This window comes from Lacerta agilis, chromosome 4 (genome assembly GCF_009819535.1).
Source record: "Lacerta agilis isolate rLacAgi1 chromosome 4, rLacAgi1.pri, whole genome shotgun sequence".
Lineage (NCBI taxonomy): Eukaryota > Metazoa > Chordata > Lepidosauria > Squamata > Lacertidae > Lacerta > Lacerta agilis.
The window spans coordinates 65,654,390-65,674,395 of NC_046315.1; the positions used below are offsets into that span (position 1 = coordinate 65,654,390).

Sequence of the window (20,006 nt, forward strand, 5' to 3'; positions counted from 1 at the left end):
GTGTGTATCGATGCGGCTGCATTCTGATTTGGTAATGTTGTTTATGTATCATGACTCTTGAGGATTTTTTCTTTGATTTTGTTTTCGTTTGAGGAGTCTCTTCAGTTGCACTTTTAAATTCATGTTAAAACTATGTTTTCTGTTTAGCACACAGCATACAGCATGGCCATATTGTAACTATTTAGTTCTTGAAGTGGTAGATTGTGTTAGTGCTTCATTTTGGAGCTTGTAATTAATCTTTTGAAACTGAAGGCAAGCTTAGAAGAACACATGGAGGATTGAGCCTCAGTATGACTCTATCTATGTGACTGGTTCTTTGTGTGTGCATATTTTAAATAAAGACATGCAAATGAATGATCTGTGATATTTTTACTGTTCGATGGGAGGTGCTCTTTTAATCTCCTTTTAATGGCTTGATTGACTGAAGTACTTTTTAAAGAAAAAGTCAGAATTCTACTAGTATTGATTTAAAACAGGCTTTATTATTTACTACTTTGTGTTTGTTTGCTTTCTAGCTACAGTATTCTCTAAGAATTTGGATTAATATCACTGCAGTAGAATGATGGGTTTTTGAAAGCAAGTGAAGGTGCCTAAAATACTCTTCATTATTCTGGTTTCCTGGCCCCTTTAATCCTGAAAGAGAAGGGAGAAAATGACTAAAATTAAAACCAGTATCTGAACAGAAATATTACCATGGTTATTGAGATTGCTTGTTTCATTCAATGAAATAAAACAACAAAAACTTTACTACCCAAATAAATACTATTTTAATAATAAAACAATCTTACTATATATTTGATTTTTTTTTTTAGTTAAAAGGCATAGGGCTTATAGTTCCAAACTGTCATGAACGGTTGGAAAGTACTGTGCCTTTGTTTACATGTTTATACAGAGGCAAAGTCTTGGAAACAAGCTGCAATTTCATACAATTTGAAAGATACAGGCAGAGTTGTGGCTTGAAGGTGAGTCATTTTCATCTGAAATACGTATTAAGTGATATTTGCCTAGGAGTGGGAAGGACTATTTGAGTTGATATTGCAAATAGTACTACTTTAATATTTTTGTTTTTCGTAATTTGTAATGGTTCATATGGAGATTATTGCAGTGAGGGCTTCACGTCAGCTTAATTTGAAAGATGTGAAACAGCCAATATGGCTTTTCCTGGACCATCCCATGAGGATCACTTCTTCTGGACCAGTTCCTGCGGGTGAAAACTTGCCTAGCCTTGATGCTGCACTTGAAAACTCCTGCCACAGTGAGCTAACTAGTTTCATGGGGCCATGTGACTTCTGTTGTTCTTGACACAAATTATCATGGTTGTATTTCTGATACACATAACTGAATGATATAACTCAAGTGCTTCTGTTGACACTTCTGGGGAATATAATAACACTTCTTTTTTAAAAAAAATCTGATCATTAAAATAAATATAAATATTTAAAAAATGATATCTTTTTGGTTGATGTGTTTATGAAATGTAATGCTATTGCAATGATTTCTTACCACTTCTTCTTGCTTGGTCTTGTCAGCTGGTGGCCATGATTCAAGGGGTGTATCTGGTATTATTGGAGGCAGGTTTGGGTACATCGGCTGGTTTGGATTCCCTGGTTGCTGAGGGTGCATTGGCTGGTTTGGACCGCTTGGTGGCAGGGGGTGCATTGGGTGCTCTCCTGCATGTGGTTGAAGCGAGTGATGAACTGGTCCCACGTGACCTGGTTGATACTGTGGCATGATTGTGTTTTGCCCAGTCATCGGCACATACGGGTTATGACCAGGACCAGGTTGCGGCATTTGTGGGTTTGGGTGTGGAAATGATGGCTGCTGTGGCTGCATTTGATGGAGGTGCATTGGATAATGAGCTTGGTGCATTGTTGGCCCTGCATGGTGGTGCATCCATCCTCCCATGGGCTCATAGGCATAATGTGGATACTATAGGAAAAAATTATATAATATTGATTACTTAAAATAAGGGAAAAGGTCAAAGTGGCAGCTGATTAAAGGTATTTATGGGCAACACAATATTTTTTTAGAAGCACTCTATTGGGACAAATAATGTGAAGGCAGTTACTCAGAATTTTGAAGGACAGTGATTGTGAACTATGCTGCAGCTTTCCACAAGATTTTTTTTAGTCCGTCAGATGTTGCTGGAATTAATACTACTTTCTTGCTGTTGGCCATGCCAGCTGTTGCCATGTTGGCTGCACTGTATCACTTCCAGTAAAGCCTGTACTGTATTAAATAATCTGGACACACCTGACCTTCTGAAATCTCAGCTTGAGAAATCAGTTCATAGGTTGCATATGTTACAGATGCCATACCTGGGGTCCCATTAGTTTCTGGTACCACTTTAAGGGTGTCATCACCTTGAAGATACAAATAAAGAGAAACATTTCTAAATAGCAAACAAACATTTCACAAGGATTACTTCATTTAAATTGTTGAGAAAGGATAGAATTCAGTGTTGTGCTCTTCCAGTTGTTTTATCTGGGCAAACATTGCCGCTTGTCAGAAGGAACAGGCCCTCTCCGTTCCTTGTTCTGGGGGTACTCCTAGCCCCTAGAACCAATTTTGGTGATGGAGGACAGTAACATGCAAAGGGAGGGAGCCCCATTGCGCAAGCAGAAGTCCTTGTACAGGGCTTCCACTGACAGGGCTGCTTAGGTGAATCCTGCACTTGGTGTTCCAAGTTAACAGGCTATGATAATAGTGTTTTGCACCCCAACCCCACCTTTCCTATGTATTTCTTAAATAAATAAACTTCTATGCTATGAAATCACACCACACATTAAATATCCAATGAATTATGTAAAATCAGTATCCCCAGATGTATTCTCCTTTGATCCCTAATGTTAGGTTCCGTTTTGACTTGATTGCATATTTCCATTTCAAGTAACTCTGGGCTTTACTTGCTTTGGGGGTTTACCCGTTGAATGCAAGTAAAAATTAGATTGTATGTTGCTAAGTATTTGGTTTTATTGATCATTTCGATTAGTGATACATTTGTCCGTAGGAACTGCTGAATAATACAGTTGCATCACAAATTCCGTTTCCATCACATTTAATTTCTCTTCTAGTACTGTATATTGGTATAGGTTTAGTCACTTTAATTTAGCAGAGTTAAAGCAGCATATTTTGTATTTAATCGCATCACCTGACAAAATAGACTACCAAACAAATTCACTGCCCCCCTGCTGATTAATATTGAATATGTTTTTTGCATGCTGTCATATCTAGTGATACAAGTCCTGAAGTGATCTACTTCGCTTTTAATTTACACACGAAGAACAGAGATGAAAAACATTTAAAAGGTTGTACCTCGTAACTGAAATTGATATAGCCAGGATGTTGTGGCAACTGTGGAAAAGTTTAAAAAAATAAATCACACATTTTCATTTGGAGATAGCTTGAGTTCAGTAATTCTTCCTAGTACTGTAAATGTTTTAGCTATGACTTTGGATGAAGGGTTAGGTTGTGATACTTGCATAGTTCATAGTGTGACATCGGCCAGTTGACATACTACTTTTTTTCAAGTGTACATTTAAGAAGATTTAAATGTTCACTTGAAAATGTAAATTTATGAACAAGCAGAAATGCATGTGTTTTCAGTAGCATATAATTGACATAAACACTTATTAGGAGATACAGTAAACACTTATTAGGAGGCTGGAATTACCTGTCATTCCCTTTTCGGTTTGTTTCTACACAATAAGTGAATAGGTCTTTAACAACTGAGCTATTCCCTGAAGGCATGTTTTAACACACTTATCGAGATAACTTCAATCATCTAGTATAAAATGCTACATGTTTTCCTTTACCGAGCAAGTTTCTCATGCAGTAGAAGTGCAAAAAGCCTCTCATCTTCACCTGTTGCTAACTGTTAAGTCTTGGGTATATATCTTTCCTGACATATACAGGTGAAACTTGAAAAATTATAATATCGTGGAAAGGTTCATTTCTTTCAGTAATTCAACTTAAAAGGTAAACTGATATATGAGATAGACTCATGACATGCAAAGCGAGATAGGTCAAGCCTTTATTTGTTATAATTGTGATGATTATGGCACACAGCTGATGAGAACCCCAAATTAACAATTTCAACTTTGGGGTTTTCATCAGTTGTGCGCCATAATCATCACAATTATAACAAGCAAAGGCTTGGCCTATCTCACTTTGCATGTCATGAGTCTATCTCATCTATTAAACTCCAGTAGCTAATGAAAAAATTGCTTACATAAATGGACTTTTCCATGATATTCTAATTTTTCGAGTTTCACCTGTACATGCATACTTTACACATTTGCTAAAATCTTCTCCATGCATATGCTGCTGCCTCCTGTTGTGTCCATAAAGCACTTTTGAATAAAGCAGCATTTGCTAGAGCTTGTATACCTATGTTCCTTTTCCCACCACCCATCATTTATGACTGCATTTCAGACCTTTTCGTAACCATTTTTTTAAGGTTGCAGCTGTTCTGAGTAACTACGGTACTTGGTATACTACATTATCCTTGTTATAATAATATTATCTGTATTGCTTTTAAATATTTTTACATTGGTGTACACTTCCTTGGTGTTTTGTAACAGGGTAGTATATAAATCATTTTTAACAACAACAACAACTATTATAAACAAATGGTTTTAATTTGAGAAAATTCATCAATGGGTTATGGTAATATATGTTAAGCCTTAGTTTTCATCATAGGTATGCTGTAAATCAGGGTTTCCCAAACTTGGGTCTCCAGCTGTTGTTGGACTACAACTCCCATCATCCCTAGCAAGCAGGACCAGTGGTCAGGGATGATGGGAATTATAGTCCAAAAACAGCAGGAGGCTCAAGTTTGGGAAACTCTACTGTGAATCTTCGCCTGTCTTTTAACTCTGATTTCAAGCAATTAGTGAAGAATTAAGTTATTAGAAATTAGAAATTAGCACTTACTGGAATAGCAAATGTAGTGCTTAAGAGGCACATAACAAAAGTCCAGCCCCCCATTTTCCTCATGGCAGGTCCTGCAATATACAACATACAAGAGAAAGTTTCCACACACCCACCATTTATAGGTCAAGCCAAAGTATACAAGCATATATAATTAATGTTGCTATGTCTCATCTGTTCTTTGTTAAAGCAACTTTTAAAATGTAAGGTGAGCTGTACTGTCTCTGTTGGATGTTAATGGCTTTGGGAGGAATGCAGTCAAAGTTTCTTTTACACCAGAGAGGAAAACTTAGGCACATCAGTTCTCTCCACTGAAACTACCAGAAATACAGCTGAATGTACTTAAGTTGGCAGCAATTTCTTCATGGATTTTAACCTCCTGTGAAAAGCATAAATTTACCTATTGTCTTGCACATCCTAAAATTTGCAGCATGTTATTAATCTGCAGCTTTGGCTATCTTGACCTTGGATTAACATTATAGAGATGATTTGCATGTCAAGGAAGCATGCGCAAACTGTTCAGAAGTTCCTGATACTTTCTTCTTCCTGCTAATACTTTGTTGCACCAGGAAAGAAGCAAACCATGCTGGCTGTATGCTAACCAGCACTTATGGTTTGTTTCCTCCAAATAAATCACAGCAAGGAAGCCAGGATTTGTTTGCACTTAATACAAAGCTAGCCTCTTAGTCTTTTCCTTCTCAGTATGGCGAAGGATTAGAAGGGAGTAGAGCATATCAGAGATTTTTGGTAGTTCACTTTAAACCATAGTGCATACTAAACTATGGGTTAATGAGACATGCAAACTGGTCCACAATTTGATATTTGATATTTAGTGCATAGCCTTAGGGGTACATTGATAGAGCTTTTTTTTTTCAATTATACAATATAGTGGGCAAATAATGTAGTAGTATGGATGTTTTAATTATTTGATGTTATAAATTAACAGTTTTAGTAGATTAAAACTTATAGTTCGTTTAATCAATGAATATGGAAAAAGCAAATATGTCCTCCTCAGCCCCACATTTGGCAAAAAAAGAACCTAAAAATGGCATTTTTCATTATTTGCAGTGAGTATCGTAGGCACATAAAGCTGACATGGCTCCATTGAAATAAAAAAGCAGTGCATCTATCAAACGTGTGATTCTATAATACCAATAAGCCTTAAAATTGAATAAATATTTCATAGTCCCCAGTGGAAAGTGAGTGAAAGTTAGCTTTTCCTACTATACAAGGTGACCAGATTGTCAATTTGCTTTCTTACTTAAGAGTTTCCACCAATTCAAATCTCTCAAAAAGGCATCTTCTGTACATTATTTAATTCATCAGTTAATTGACAGCTTAATAGCCCAACAGCTAATTAAAGAAAATCATCAGTTAACATGTCTGCTTGTTAATGAAAAGAATAAAAAAAAAATCTGAGAGCAAGGCTGTAGCAGAGCAACTTTTAATTAAGTTCTAAAGATGAATGCTGGCATTACTGGAAATAAGATAATGGACAGAAGATCTTGAATGTTCACCATTAAACACTAGGGAACACCATTGGGACACTGAGGGAAAATTTAGAACTTACATACCGTACTCTGCCCACTTAAATCTCCACCCTGTCCTTTTTTGGGGGAGGGGAGAACAATGCAGAAATTGCACCCCCCAAAAAAACCTTTCACATAAGCAATATGCATCTTATTATGAATGAAGCTTCTATTCTGTGTCTTAAAAATCTCAGTGGATAAAGAGAAACAATAAATAAGCTGATGACATAATGAATAAGTTTACCTCTTGGAAGTACAGTACTCCTTGAATCTTGCTGTGTGTGTTGCTCCAGTAGCCTTGGTAGTTTAAGGACTTTACTTAACTTCAGCTCATATTTAAACAGTTTTCACACCTCTGACAGCCAATGAACATTTAGCTTTTTTTAAAAAAAAAAACCCAATAAAAAAACCTGCTGCATCATGTGTTTTCAGACATCAAATCATGCCCGGAACTGAGCATTATGATTAGAGTGTGCAGTCTTTTATTATGTTTGCATGGCTTGATAAAACATATTCTTTTGCAAGTTCTAATTCTCCATGGTTCTTGTGTTGGATTCAGTTTCTAATCTGCAGTTCTGCCTGACTTCAGTGGTAATTTGATCCTTTTGAACAAATTCCCATACACTTCATTTTAAAATAGTTCTGTGATGGTGGATGCAGGGCAGAGGAACCTCCATATCCAAGCCCTGACAGTGCTTGTGCCAGCCAGGCTGAAAACTAGGTGAGGTGGCTTTTCCCAGTGTTGTCATGTCATATCCCATCCCGCTTCCAAGTAGTTTCTATAGGGGGGGAATTCAGGGCTGGCATAGCCTTCCATTATTATTATTATTATTATTATTATTATTATTATTATTATTATTATTATCTCAATTTATTACCCATCCTTCAGCATCTGGTCCTAGGGTAGGTTAGCACAGTTTAAAATTCAGTATTAAAAACAGTTTAGAACAGGCTTCCTCAACCTCGGCCCTCCAGATGTTTTGAGACTACAATTCCCATCATCCCTGACCACTGGTCCTGCTAGCTAGGGAGGGATCATGGGAGTTGCAGGCCAAAAACATCTGGAGGGCCGAGGTTGGGGAAGCCTGGTTTAAAATAAACTACAGCCACGGGAATAGGAATTTAGAAGCATGCTGGGTATGTATTGGAAGAAGGTCTCCCTCAGTCATACCCCACTGTTCTTTTTCTCTCTTGCACTGTTGGAACACCAACATATAGAAAAGCAATTTGAACAGTGTTTTGCTTTTTAACCTCCCTGCTTGTGTAGCTCTCTTTTTCATCTCTAGACTTCATAGCATGCAGTCTTCTTTCTCCACGCCATCCGTTAGTTGCCCATTTTATCTTTCCCATGTCCCTGTGGCTACCTCTTTTATCTCTCCAACTCATAGTGCACCATGGCTATTTTCTCTCTGCACTTCTGCAGGGCTCTCCAAACCCCAATCTTCCCATTTCCCATTGTCTTATTTCAATTCCCTTCATTCTGGACACTTTTTGTTCTCTCCCCATATTTCTGCTTATTTTGGTTGAATATTGTAGCAACATGGCATGGGGCTCATGCCTTCCCAACAATTCATGGAATATGAAAGCCTGTGGTGCAGGAGAACCATGCAGTTTGGGTTTCTGAAAGATTCTGAGGTGGGAAAAAGAAGCCATGTCCTTCACATAGACCAGAATTTAATGGGAATTGGTAATGATAAAGGCACTTTCCTAATTTTGATGGAGTTTGGGCTTAGCTGTCCCTATAAATATATGGGCAGACTTCAAATACAGTCATACTTTGGAAGTCGAATGGAATCCATTCTGGAAGTCCATTCAACATTCAGAACGTTCGAAAACCAAATTGCGGCTTCTGATTGGCTGCAGGAAGCTCCTGCAGCCAATCAGAAGCCATGGAAGCCCCGTCGGACGTTCAGGTTCCAAAAGAATGTTTGCAAACCGGAACAATCACTTGTTGTGGCATTCGGGAACCAAAACGTCCAAGTTCCAGGGCCTTTGACTACCGTTTTTGATCTATCTATAGGCCTTAACTTGTGTCCTGGTGTAAAATAACACTCACAAACTATTAAGGAAAGGGAGGAAAATAGATGCATTATATTACACATATCTAACATTTTGTAACTTTACATTTCATCTATATTCCTTCAAAAAACTGGTTATGAATTGCGTATTACGGGATTGTGTTGCTTTTCAAAGATATTTGGGGAGCTGCCAACATCCATATGTTTACTTGCTTACAATAAATGGCTGAGCTATACATTTTGGTTCCCTTTTCACAGAAATAACCAAAACTATATGCCAGTGTTTAGTCCCCGCCCCCCTTTAAAACAAGTACCAGTAAAGCTAGCAACACTAGCCAAATTATCTGTTTAGCTTATAATTTCAAGGAGTTAAAAGAATTTGGTAATTAGATGTCGGGAAAACTTCCTTGACTAAGCGAGAATGATGTGCATGAATAGCATTTAGGGCAGAAGATGAATAGCTATGGTAAAAACAGAGTGAAAATTGTTTGTACCATCAGCAAAAAATCCTCTTGTATTAATAGAAGAGAAAAAAGGTTTAAAAAAGAAAAGAAATAATTTTTTAATTAAAATTTTATTCACTTTTTTCTATCATTACATATATCTCATATCAATAACATACATATTACATCACTTCACCCCTTCCCTCCCGGGCTTCCCTCAGCTTCCACTTCTGGTTTGTTTCCTCCTTATTACATACTGCTGTTTCTAGAAAAGAAATAAATCTTGTGTATTCATAGTAAGTCACCCCAGAAGATACAAATATTTAGTGGGAACCCATTTGTTTCTTCAAGATAATGAATAATAGAATCATATAACTGCAGAATTGGAAAGGATCCATATAGTACAAACCCCTGCAATGCAGAAATCTAAACTAAAGCATCCATTATTGTGAAATTTTGAAATGATTTGCAACAGTTAATATCAAAAGAACTATAACTGAACTGTTGTGATGTCTTCCATAAAAGCTTAGCAATAGCAATATAGGGTAAATTTAACTGCAAAGCTACCTAGAAACTTTGCACCAAATCCCAGGTTGGAGCAGAAAGTATGTTGCTGCTGTCCTTGCAGAATTCTGGTCAATAGAGTTAGTGTTCACAATGGCACCAGCTTTCATCTCTGGGAGCAAACTATTGTTTCATTGGCTTTCAGCCTAACTTTTCACATTGTGAACAGAAGGAGCTTTGGTTCATGAAAGGTGAGTTTTGCTTGCGGAAGGTCCCCACCCCCCCGTGAGTAGAACAAAAAGTTGGGATCCAAGCCACTGATTCCTAAAAATAGGAACGCATATTTAAAAACAATATGTAAGGGTAACAGTTTCCAGGAGCCCTTACAGCTGTCTCTTTCTGATTAGGAACAGCTGCTTGGAGTCTTTTCTCCCTAAGTTTCAACTGCCCAGTAAGTATTTATTATATTTTGAAGACATAGAAGACATATAGCGTGCGCGCACACATACACATTGTGATTTGCGATATATCACCATGCTGAATATTATGAAATCAATGCGGCAGCGGGAGGCCCCATTAGCTAAAGCGGTAGCTCAGGTTAAGAATAGTTTCAGGCTAAGAACGGACCTCCAGAACGAAATAAGTTCGTAACCAGAGGTACCACTGTACCAAGCTTAGCCCAGTCCAATCTTTGTCTTCTTAGACAAAGGGCCTGGTTCAGCTGCAACCTCAATGCTGCTTAACTGTTTCTTGAATTTTTTTTACACCTTCATGAAAAGAATTGAAGATTACTACTTCCGTCAGATCAGCAGTTTCTCTCTTATCAGCTCATGGTTGGAAAACTGGTTGAATCTGGTGTTATGGTTGTAGAGGCTGCCTCTTCATTATCCGCTACCCAGGAAGAAAGTGAGCCAAGATTTAAAAGCAGTCGAGTCCTACCTCAGACTACAAGAATGTTACATGGACCAGACTTGTGTAACTTTCTAGTTACACCCACACAGCCCTACATACAATGGGGTCCCATAAAAGAAAAGATAGAAACTCAACTGCCAGGGCAAAAAGGGAGGAGAAAAGAGGGTCGAGTTGGGTTTTGCAATGAGTAGTGGATTTCAGGAATGGAGAGGAAAGAAAACAGAAATTTGGGATCAGCCAGGAAGAACAAGAGAGGAGAGATTATTGCTGACAGGAAAATCAGCACTGTGCTTCAGCTCGGGGGGCGGGGAAGTGGAGGAAGTGATATGGCACAGCAAGAGATGGGAAGAAAGGATGGGAACCAAGCTGAGGACTGCTTCAATGATCCAGTAACAACCATGGGAAGGCAGGGAGGACAGGCAGGTCAGGGAGCCTTAGCAAGTAGCTCTTGGAGATAAATTGGGCTGGGCAGAGAATGCTGCTCTTACAGGATTCTTCTTGTCGTGCTGCCTGCCCTAATAGCTTAGCAATGAGCCATGGCAGATGCCAGTGCTATGGTGCGGTGAAGGAAGGATGATTGGTGAAGGCACGATAGATATTGGAGCCTGTTCACTAAGTCCTTAAAGCCGCAGCTTCCCATTTTAAATTTTGCACCTTTGACCTCCCGCTTGGAGGCAGAGCTGGAAGAATATCAGAGACGTTAGGACTGGGATCCCTGTGTGGGAGAAGGTTGAAGGAGAAAGCTCTTCTTAGCACCAGTTCTCAACCTAGGAAAAAAATAGGGTTTTGACTTGCATGGTTAAGAGGAAGAGACTATAGCGCTGAAAGTGTGAGATAAACATGTGCATTTTTCTTCTTTTCTTTATGTCTGTGGCAAATGGGAACTTGGGGATAGGACAAAAAGGAGCAGTTCTGAGTGTGGCATTGCAGGAAATACTGGGTCAAGTGGTGTCATTTTTGAACAGGGACATTTATTTGCAGGAGGCTCTGATCCAATCTCAGATTTGTTGTCTTGAGTAAATCACTTGTCTTAATCTAGTCCAGCACTCTGTTTTCCACACTGGCAATCCAAATATCTTTGCAAAGCTTAAGTGAAGGCAAATGCAATTAATCTTCTCCATATTTTATGGCCTTAGTAAATTCAAACAAGTAGCGTTTTGTCCATGATATCTGGTATTCAGAGAGATGCAGTTGAACACAGTGTTTCCTTGTAGCTATGACAGATGTTAGAAACCCTTTCATGGAGCGTGTGGAGTGGAGCAGGCAGTAGCAGCTTTGTTGGAAGCTGGGAGAAGCTGGAAAAGTAGGCCAAAACTGTTGCTTTGGAGGCTGCAGTATTCTATGTAGGGAAAGGGTTAATAGGAAAACCACACAAATTTGCAATAAATAAATAAATGATGTGCTAGTTTGTATTAATATAAACACATTTAGAAAGAATTTCTATAATTTAAATAGAAATACAATGCATCTCACTATAGCTGGGCAGCTGACACAGCAACTTGCTCACAATTAATTTGTGCAATTATTTTTAGTGTTTCAATTATGAGTTTTGATCATGTTGACCATCTTCGAGATGGTTATCTTTGGTAGAAAGGGTAGGAAGATGAGATGCATGTGCCTAAAATGCATGCATGCATGTGTGAATGAATAAAACACAACATAACAATTGGGCTTTCTAAGTTGACGGTTATCTTTTGCAAATCATTGATTATCCGGGTAACAATTTCTCTAGTTCTGCTTATTTTAATCAAAAGTAAAATCACAGCAAAGCATATAGCAGGGACAAAGGGACACAGCAACCAATGAAACTAAATGCTTCCCAAAAGCAAACAGGGAGGTATTTAATTGGCACTTAATAGCTTAACATAGGCGCCTGTTGAAAGAAGTTGGACTGTTCAAATTTTTGGCTGCCACGAAAGAAAATGCCAAATTTTTATGGCACATACACCTTATCTCCAGAGGTGGGGACTCCAACCTCTGCAACAAGGAATGTAAATATAGAGGTCGCTTCATCTAGGTGTAGGTGGTCTTTAAGATGCTCCAGACTCAATCTGTTCATGACATTGTAGGTCAAAAACAACACTTTGATTTGTACTTAAGTAGCAGCCATAAAAAATAAAGGTAAAGGGACCCCTGACCGTTAGGTCCAGTCGCGGACGACTCTAGGGTTGACTCTCGAGTTACTGGCCGAGGCAGTTGGCGTACAGCTTCCGGGTCATGTGGCCAGCATGACTAAGCTGCTTTTGGCGAACCAGAGCAACACACAGAAACGCCATTTACCTTCCCACTGGAGCGGTACCTATTTATCTACTTGCACTTTGACGTGCTTTCAAACTGCTAGGTGGGCAGGAGCTGGGACCGAGCAACGGAAGCTCACCCCGTCGCAGGGATTCGAACTGCCAACCTTCTGATCGGCAAGCCCTAGGCTCTGTGGTTTAACCCACAGCGCCACCCACACCCCACAAGTAGCAGCCATATTCCATACTAATTGAAGGTTTTAGCCTTCAAAGATAGCCCCATGTGTAATGTAGTGCAGCAGTCTATGCTTGATGCATGAGGCATTTTCACAAAACAAGAAGTCTAGGTCCCCCCCCCCCCGTTTCTAATAAGGTTATATTGCATTATACAATATATAGCAAGTTCTTTGAAAGGCTATTACAGTGGTACCTCGACTTACGAATTACTTGACATATGAATTTTTCGACATACGAATGAAAAAAGTGCCTGCACGGCTACAAATTTTTCAACATCCGAAGGACATCTGTTGGTTTTACATGCGGTTTACTCGACTTACAAATTTTTCCGAATTTTTCATTTCCAATGCATTCCTATGGGGAAATTGCTTTTTTCGACTTACAAATTTTTCGAACTACGAATGTGCATTCGGAATGGATTAAATTAGTAAGTCGAGGTACCACTGTATACAATATATAGCAAGTTCTTTGAAAGGCTACATTCTTTTAAAAAAAGCTTTATTGAGAACAGAGAGACATAAAATGGGGGGAGGACGTAATAAAAGGTATGCTCCCATCTATCAAAAGGGTCATATCTAAACAATTTTTGAGATATAGATTTATTTGAGATACAGATGGAAGAAATGCTAAACATTATTTTAATATTCAGTTAAAAACCCATGCCCACCCCCCCATACATAATTAGTCGGGGATGGATTGGTTCATAGTATTTTCCCCTCAACCCATTTTAGCATTAAAATGTTATTGGCTTATTGTATTTTTCAAAAAGCATTTGTGGCAGTTTAGCATATGTGCGGCTTGTGTTTCCAATAGGTTTGCCATTGGTGTCGCAACTTCTTGTTTGTTAGGGTCAGAGAAATTGCACTAAAGACTTAAAATCAAGAACTGACCGTCCTAGATGAGAGAGAACATTAGATGTCTTTACCATACTCAAAGGGATTTTACCAGATGTGTGCAGCATTCTTTGGAGCGTTCCTAATAAGGAAAGTTTGCACAGTTACAGTGCAGTTCTGCATTTGAAGAGCCATGTGGAAGAGGATTTTCTTTGGAAGGAGGGGAAAGATAACCACTCCTTACACCGCTTCAAAACAACCTTATGGAATAAGAAGCAGTTATAGATTGTGTTTACCTTTTTCCAACATGCAGGCTTATCTAGAATTTGGCAATGCTAAACTTGTTGAACTTGGAATTCCAGTTAAGAGCTTAATTTTCATTTCTTTTGATTCTTAAGATTTATGATGGTAGAAACCTGTGGCAACTAAAGGGATTGTAGGAGTTACAGTTTGGGCTGTCTCTAAGATACCTGATATATACACATCTCCAGGAAAAAATTGTGCCTTTCTTCGAATAGGAGTTCTACAGTGGATTAATCTTCATCAAGTTTGGTTTCATGAAGTTAACAAAGGACGACTGTGGAAAAGCAGATTTGGGTTAATGGGTAAGAAAATAGTTATGTGATTGTGGAGCACAGCTGTATTGTAGTACTTTTGAATATTAACTTGCTCTGTTTTAATTTTTACTTGCTATAGCTAACTTGGCAGAAAAAAACAACCCTACGCAAACAACTTTTCACCATTCAGAACACATTTCTTGCTTGGTAAGGGAAACAGCTCTACCTGCCACTTAGCAGGCTAAGAAGTCAACAAGCAGCGAGTTGTCAAATACCCTTTATTTTGTCTGTTTTCATGACTTTGCATGTACTGCTAACAAGCCTGAGAGGGGCAAAACCCCTTCAATCAGCAGTGGTGTTGTGTAATTAAAGTCAATTATATGACTAGACTTAAGTTGGCTTAGCTGAAAATTGTTTGAAGTCTCTGGTCACTTTTTATCATGTTTATAAGTGAGCATACAAGCTCTGTAATGCTAGTTACTGAAAACTGAGGAGGGAAGTATTACGTAGACAATGTTTAAATGCAGTTAGTGCAACCAGTCAAAGGCAACATGGTGCCCTCCAGATTGTGTTGGAATCTAACAAGCAGCAGCCACAGACAACTTGGTCCAATGGTCAGGGATGATAGGTAATTGTAGCCAACAACATCCAGAGGGCACCACGATAACTACCCTGGCTATAGAAACATATAATCAGTGGTTTTCTTCCAAATTTTATAAAGCAAACTAAAATGGATGGTCAGTTAATGACCTGTGGGTGTGATTTGACTGCTCTGTTTTCTGGCTCCTAGCACCCATGCTAAATGTTAAGGAGAATTGGCATGCCTTTGGTTTCACTCACAAAGAAAAGAATATGTTTTACTGCTCTGAGAAACAGAAGTATTTCCCAACTTAATTTTAAATCTCTTTGAGATTTGTTATCTAATAACTTGGGCTGTGCCTGAGCCTGTATGTACTGCAAATGCTTGCTAGTTGATGGCAGCAGCTACCTCCTAGTCTCCAGATCTTTGGAGATTAGTGTGAGCCCCCCAATGGCCATCCGTGAGCTGAATCTTCAAATTTATAACTTGTTGCAGAGCATAGTCCCAACTAAAAGCCAGTCATCTTTTGGCTCAGTCTCAAGAGTATCTCGTAACTCTAGCAATTATTTCTGTTTTTCATAACAGTGGGAAATTTTATGGCTATTTTTCCCCTTCTCCCAGTCCAAAATAAATGCGCTGCTTAAAACAAAGAATGAAACTAAAGGCCACCATTTGAATTTCAGCGCACCAACAATTGAAGATTGCAAAGGGCTTCCACTTGATCTATCCTAATCACCAGTGTGACACTTTTCTAAAGAGAGTCCGAGAGCTCTGGCATGGGAAAGGAATGAAAGACAGTCATTGGGAGAAATGCTTTCATGTTGGTCTAATGACTGTATAAAATGCAACATGTACATTCTTAAGCCCTGGCAAGTAACTGATAAGTCTAAAGGGAGCTGTTAAGTATATGTGTGTCTAATTTCCAAGAAAAACTACATCCCTCTTTTTGCTTCCCATTCTACATGTTGACTGAATGCAGGGGCGGGGGGGGAGGGGTAGGATCAAACTTCCTGGCCTTGTTCCTTTGAACATTTAGCAAAGGGTGAGCATAGAGCTTCTATGTGCCTATAGCTGTAGGCACACAGATTCCACACATTCAGAATTCCTCTTAGTGAGGGGCTCCTGATCATGTCGAAGAGTCTACAAGCACACAGCTGTATGCATGGAGAGGCTTGATTTAACCATCTGCTGAACTCACACAGGTTGGGGTGGACATCTTTGGAGGTTGGCAGGGCCAACAGGTCTCTCCATGCATTTGATCAACATGTGGAAAGAAGGATGGGAATAAGGTTAAAGTGTGTCGAGACCAGGGAACAAAACAAATATGTGCATCTGCAACATTCCCATTTTATGCTGGTCACTTATACAATTACCAGTAGGTCAAAAGTGTTCCGATTCCTCAATTGTTTCATTGGTTATATTTTACTCCCTGCTATTCAGTAAAGATTTGCTTTCAAAGTGGTATATAGCAATTACACTCCAGCACGTATGCATCTTAGGTGTGCCTTTTCTCATAGAATCATACTCATAGGACTGTAACGTTGGAAGGGACCACAAGGGTCGTCTAGTCCAACCCACTGCAATGCAGGAATCATTTGCCCAATGTGGGACTTGAACCCACAACACTGAGTTTAAGATTCCCATGCTCTACCAACTGAGCTATCCAATCTGGCTCTTGGCAGCTGTTGACATAGTCTAGGTTCCAGGCTGGGACAGCTGTGGGGTTGGGGTTGGGGAATGGGTTGCAGCTGTATTTGAGCTCACTGATAGTAAAGGTCCACTGAAATGGTCCCTGCATTGATCTGTGGTATGCCTGGAAGTTGTTGACATAGTTCAGATTTAGACCATTGCTGATTTTATTTAGAATGGCAGACAACCTGTAGAGTTAAAATGCTTGCATGATACTTGATATTAATTGCATTTGTAAACATGTGGATATATTGTGGGATATATTCCTCCAGTGTATATTTAATAAGTAACACGACATCTTCTATAATTTTAGACAGCTCTTGTCCAGAGATGAGCAATATGGTCAGCTAAATTCAAGCATTGTAATGTCATAAAGATACCAGTGCTTTCAAAACTGAGGCTGTGACTATTTTCTTTTCACAGAGGTCTGCTATAGTTAAATCAAACCTCAGAAATTAGGATACTGTTTGTTTTGTTTGAATTTTCTGGGTTACTTATTTCACATTGCAACATTCATTGTTTGACCAAATGGCATTTTTAAAAATAGTTTAATTGGATTTTAAAGGTAACAAAACACACAAAGGGAACTGTAACAAAATAGGAATCATTAGAGTTCAAAATAATAGGCATAGAATCTGTGTACAACAAAGTGAATGTGTCGTGCATCTTGCATCAATTTAAGCATGAACTTTAGGGAGGGTTAATAAGAGGCTGGAACGTGCATATATCCTCTCCATAGAGCAATTTGAGTCAGTGGTTGGCATCGGATATTCACGTTTCCAGTCATATGAAATAAAAAGTGCCCTCAGATACTATCCGATTTGTCTGCCCCATCCCTAAGTACACGGTATCAATACATCAGACTTTCAGAGACCAAATTTTATCTAAGCACCCTGCCATGCTGAATTTGGATGTTTTCCATTGGTTGGCCAACTCCAAGTATGCTGCTACCAGTAACACAATAAACATGTTCCTTATGGATCTCAGGACCACCCAGTCTACTGATATTAAGTAATGCCAGAGGTGGAATTGGGGAGGGGGTGTTGTCCTATAATAGCCTATAGTTTGGGCAAGAACTCCATCCCAGTAAGTTTTCACAAAACAACATTCCCACCAAAGAAACAATCCCTCCCTCTCCACAACATCTCCAACAGAAATATTTGGATTCATGGTGTTTTAATTTAAGCAGAGTCCAGTGCCACCTATGGATTGTTTTTAAAGTTGCTTCTTGGATGCTTTCTGAAACTGATTTCAATGTCACTCTCCTCCACGTTGCATCCCGCACACCATTTTAGTATTTAAGGAGGTACCAGCTTCTTCAATAAGTACCTTACATGTTAGGGATTTCTTCCCTTTCATATTGCATCCATCCTATGCACATACCATGTGAGGCATCTTCTTGCGTTTTCCACCGTTAATTATTTTCATGCAAATAACTGGATTTGAAACATCTTAAACCAGGATGGGTGTGGGGGGTATCAGAAGATCAGAGCAGGTTTTGTGCCATCAGGAGCTGGCCATCCTTGCGTAAGTCCTAAAACATGATAACTTCTTGCCTCCTCCCATCTCTGAAATTTGTGGTATTCATCAGATGGCATGAACAATCTTCATATGAAACTGAACTGTTGCTAACGTTAATAAATAGTGTGCCTATTGATTTCGTAAGAAATCATGTTTGGATTATAAGAGATTGAAGGATACTTTCTCCAATGCAGGAAGATTTTGTCTTACATGAATTTTGTAGCAAGTAATACACTAAACACAACTGTTTCATAGTGAATCTTAATATCAAGCTGTTTTCACACTTCCTTCATGCTCTTGGAATGCAACTGGGTTTATGTACATCCGCCCCTTTACTATGATGTAAGCTTGTAGAATGATTCTGCTACTCTTGTATGTATCTGATGTAGACATATACTGAATTTATGTTTGAAGTACATAGTGTAAGTTGTATTTCTCTTGTGCATGTAAATTTAGCCTCCCCGTGGACAGAAGGCGACATTCCTCATGCTGAAATGCTATGCAGAACTTATGAAAAGGGGTAGACAGACATAGAACCATAGAATTGTAGAGTTGGAAGGGATCCTGATGATAATCTATTCTAGTCCAACCCCCCATTTAATGCAGGAATACACAGCTGTCCCATATGGGGGTTGAACCTGCAACCTTGGCATTATCTGCATCATGCTCTAATCAACTGAGTTATCCCAAAGTGGTTCATGAGCCATCTGAAAGACAAGAAAAAGTGAAAAGCCATTGAGTAATTGACAAGTTTCTTAATACAGTGGATTATATTGACCCCATGACTTTTGACAAAGGTAGGACATCTGTATTCAGTGACTAAAGTGCAGTCAGGAATCTTACTCAAGAATAGTAAGCTAGGGGGCACTAACATGGATTCAGTCCTTTAAAATGGACATCTAGCTTAGAATTACTGCCTCCCAATTCAATCTTTAAATGAAATTGGATGCATTTAGTAGTACCATTTACACCCATTTCCTACCAATTTCCGCATGTTGCTCCATTTTCTTCTCAAACCCTGACCATTGGAAGACATCGTTTTAAAACGTTGTCCAGTACAATGTGAACAGGCTCCTGCATGTCCCACCTCACTGGCACCAGCTCCAAGGAGGCATTCAGAAGCGTTCACTTCCTTTTAAAAAAACAACAACTATAACTTGTTTCATACAAATCAACAAACTGTGCTTAATATTAATTATGGTTGGATTAAAAGATGCCAGCATGAAGCCATTGCTTCTTGAGATACCCAGGGCTGACTAGAGACCTTCTGTCTGCAAAGCACATTTTCTCCCACAGAGCTTAGTTAAACAGATCCTTTGTGTTCTTCTTAAGAATTGGGATGGAGGGCAGTGCTTGTAACCAAGCTAGTCCTTCCTCCATTCATCAGAGGGAAGGCCTATGTTCCATGAAGGAAGGAAGATCTACAACTGGTAACTCCCCTTCCACTTTTCCCCGTAATTAAGTTGTGTTGGGATGAAATGAGCTTCTTGAACAAATGTTTAGTGTACATAATGTTTTTAGTATAATGAATCTTATTGTACTTGCTTGTGCCCCTCTTGTGAATGGTCTAAAGCTTTATGTTACTTTGGTTTGTTTTAATTCATTTAGTTTCTAAATAAAGCAGACAGCTGAAAATAAACATTTATTGCTCATCTCAGTTTGATCAGGAGATTCCAGTGTTCATAACATAGCATTATCCAAAAATATTTTGACAGATATAGTCTTCACTAACATCATGTTAGAGTGCCCTAGGAGAGAATTTACTGCGGCAAAGTTAACACATGCTAGATTTCTTTGCACTACTGGTAACGGGGATACATGAACCATTACTGCTCCCTGGGCAAAAAAAATCCACTGTGGTCCTTTGTCTAGAACTGTATTTTTGTGCTTATCTGTGGATCCTGAAAACAGTATTAAGGAGTAGCCCAGACTTCCAAGAGAAGTTAGTGAGCTACCTTCCAGATGACAAATTTAGTCTTTAGCCTTAATTATTATTAACATTGCTAAGGAATTT

The 20,006-nt window shown here is 38.9% G+C and overlaps 2 protein-coding genes across 3 annotated transcripts in view; one reads left to right on the plus strand and one right to left on the minus strand.

Moving 5' to 3' along the window:
* The window catches only part of ARHGAP6 (Rho GTPase activating protein 6), a 186,780-nt gene that overhangs the window by 122,550 nt on the left and 44,224 nt on the right, over window positions 1–20,006 (plus strand). The window contains exon 1 of one of the 2 annotated variants that reach the window (XM_033147416.1): window positions 13,785–14,250. The exons of the other annotated variant lie outside the window; for it this stretch is intronic. The gene's annotated coding sequence lies outside the window, so the exon portion shown is untranslated. Of the gene's footprint in view, window positions 1–13,784; window positions 14,251–20,006 lie in introns of those variants that run through there. 2 annotated transcript variants of the gene reach the window in all.
* AMELX (amelogenin X-linked) lies at window positions 463–6,771 on the minus strand. Its single transcript, XM_033147417.1, has 6 exons — window positions 6,706–6,771; window positions 4,936–5,006; window positions 3,316–3,354; window positions 2,319–2,363; window positions 1,504–1,929; window positions 463–633 (listed from the first exon to the last, which is right to left on the minus strand). The coding sequence occupies exons 2-6, from the start codon at window positions 4,996–4,998 to the stop codon at window positions 628–630; spliced, it is 579 nt and encodes a 192-aa protein (XP_033003308.1). The 5' UTR covers window positions 4,999–5,006; window positions 6,706–6,771; the 3' UTR covers window positions 463–627.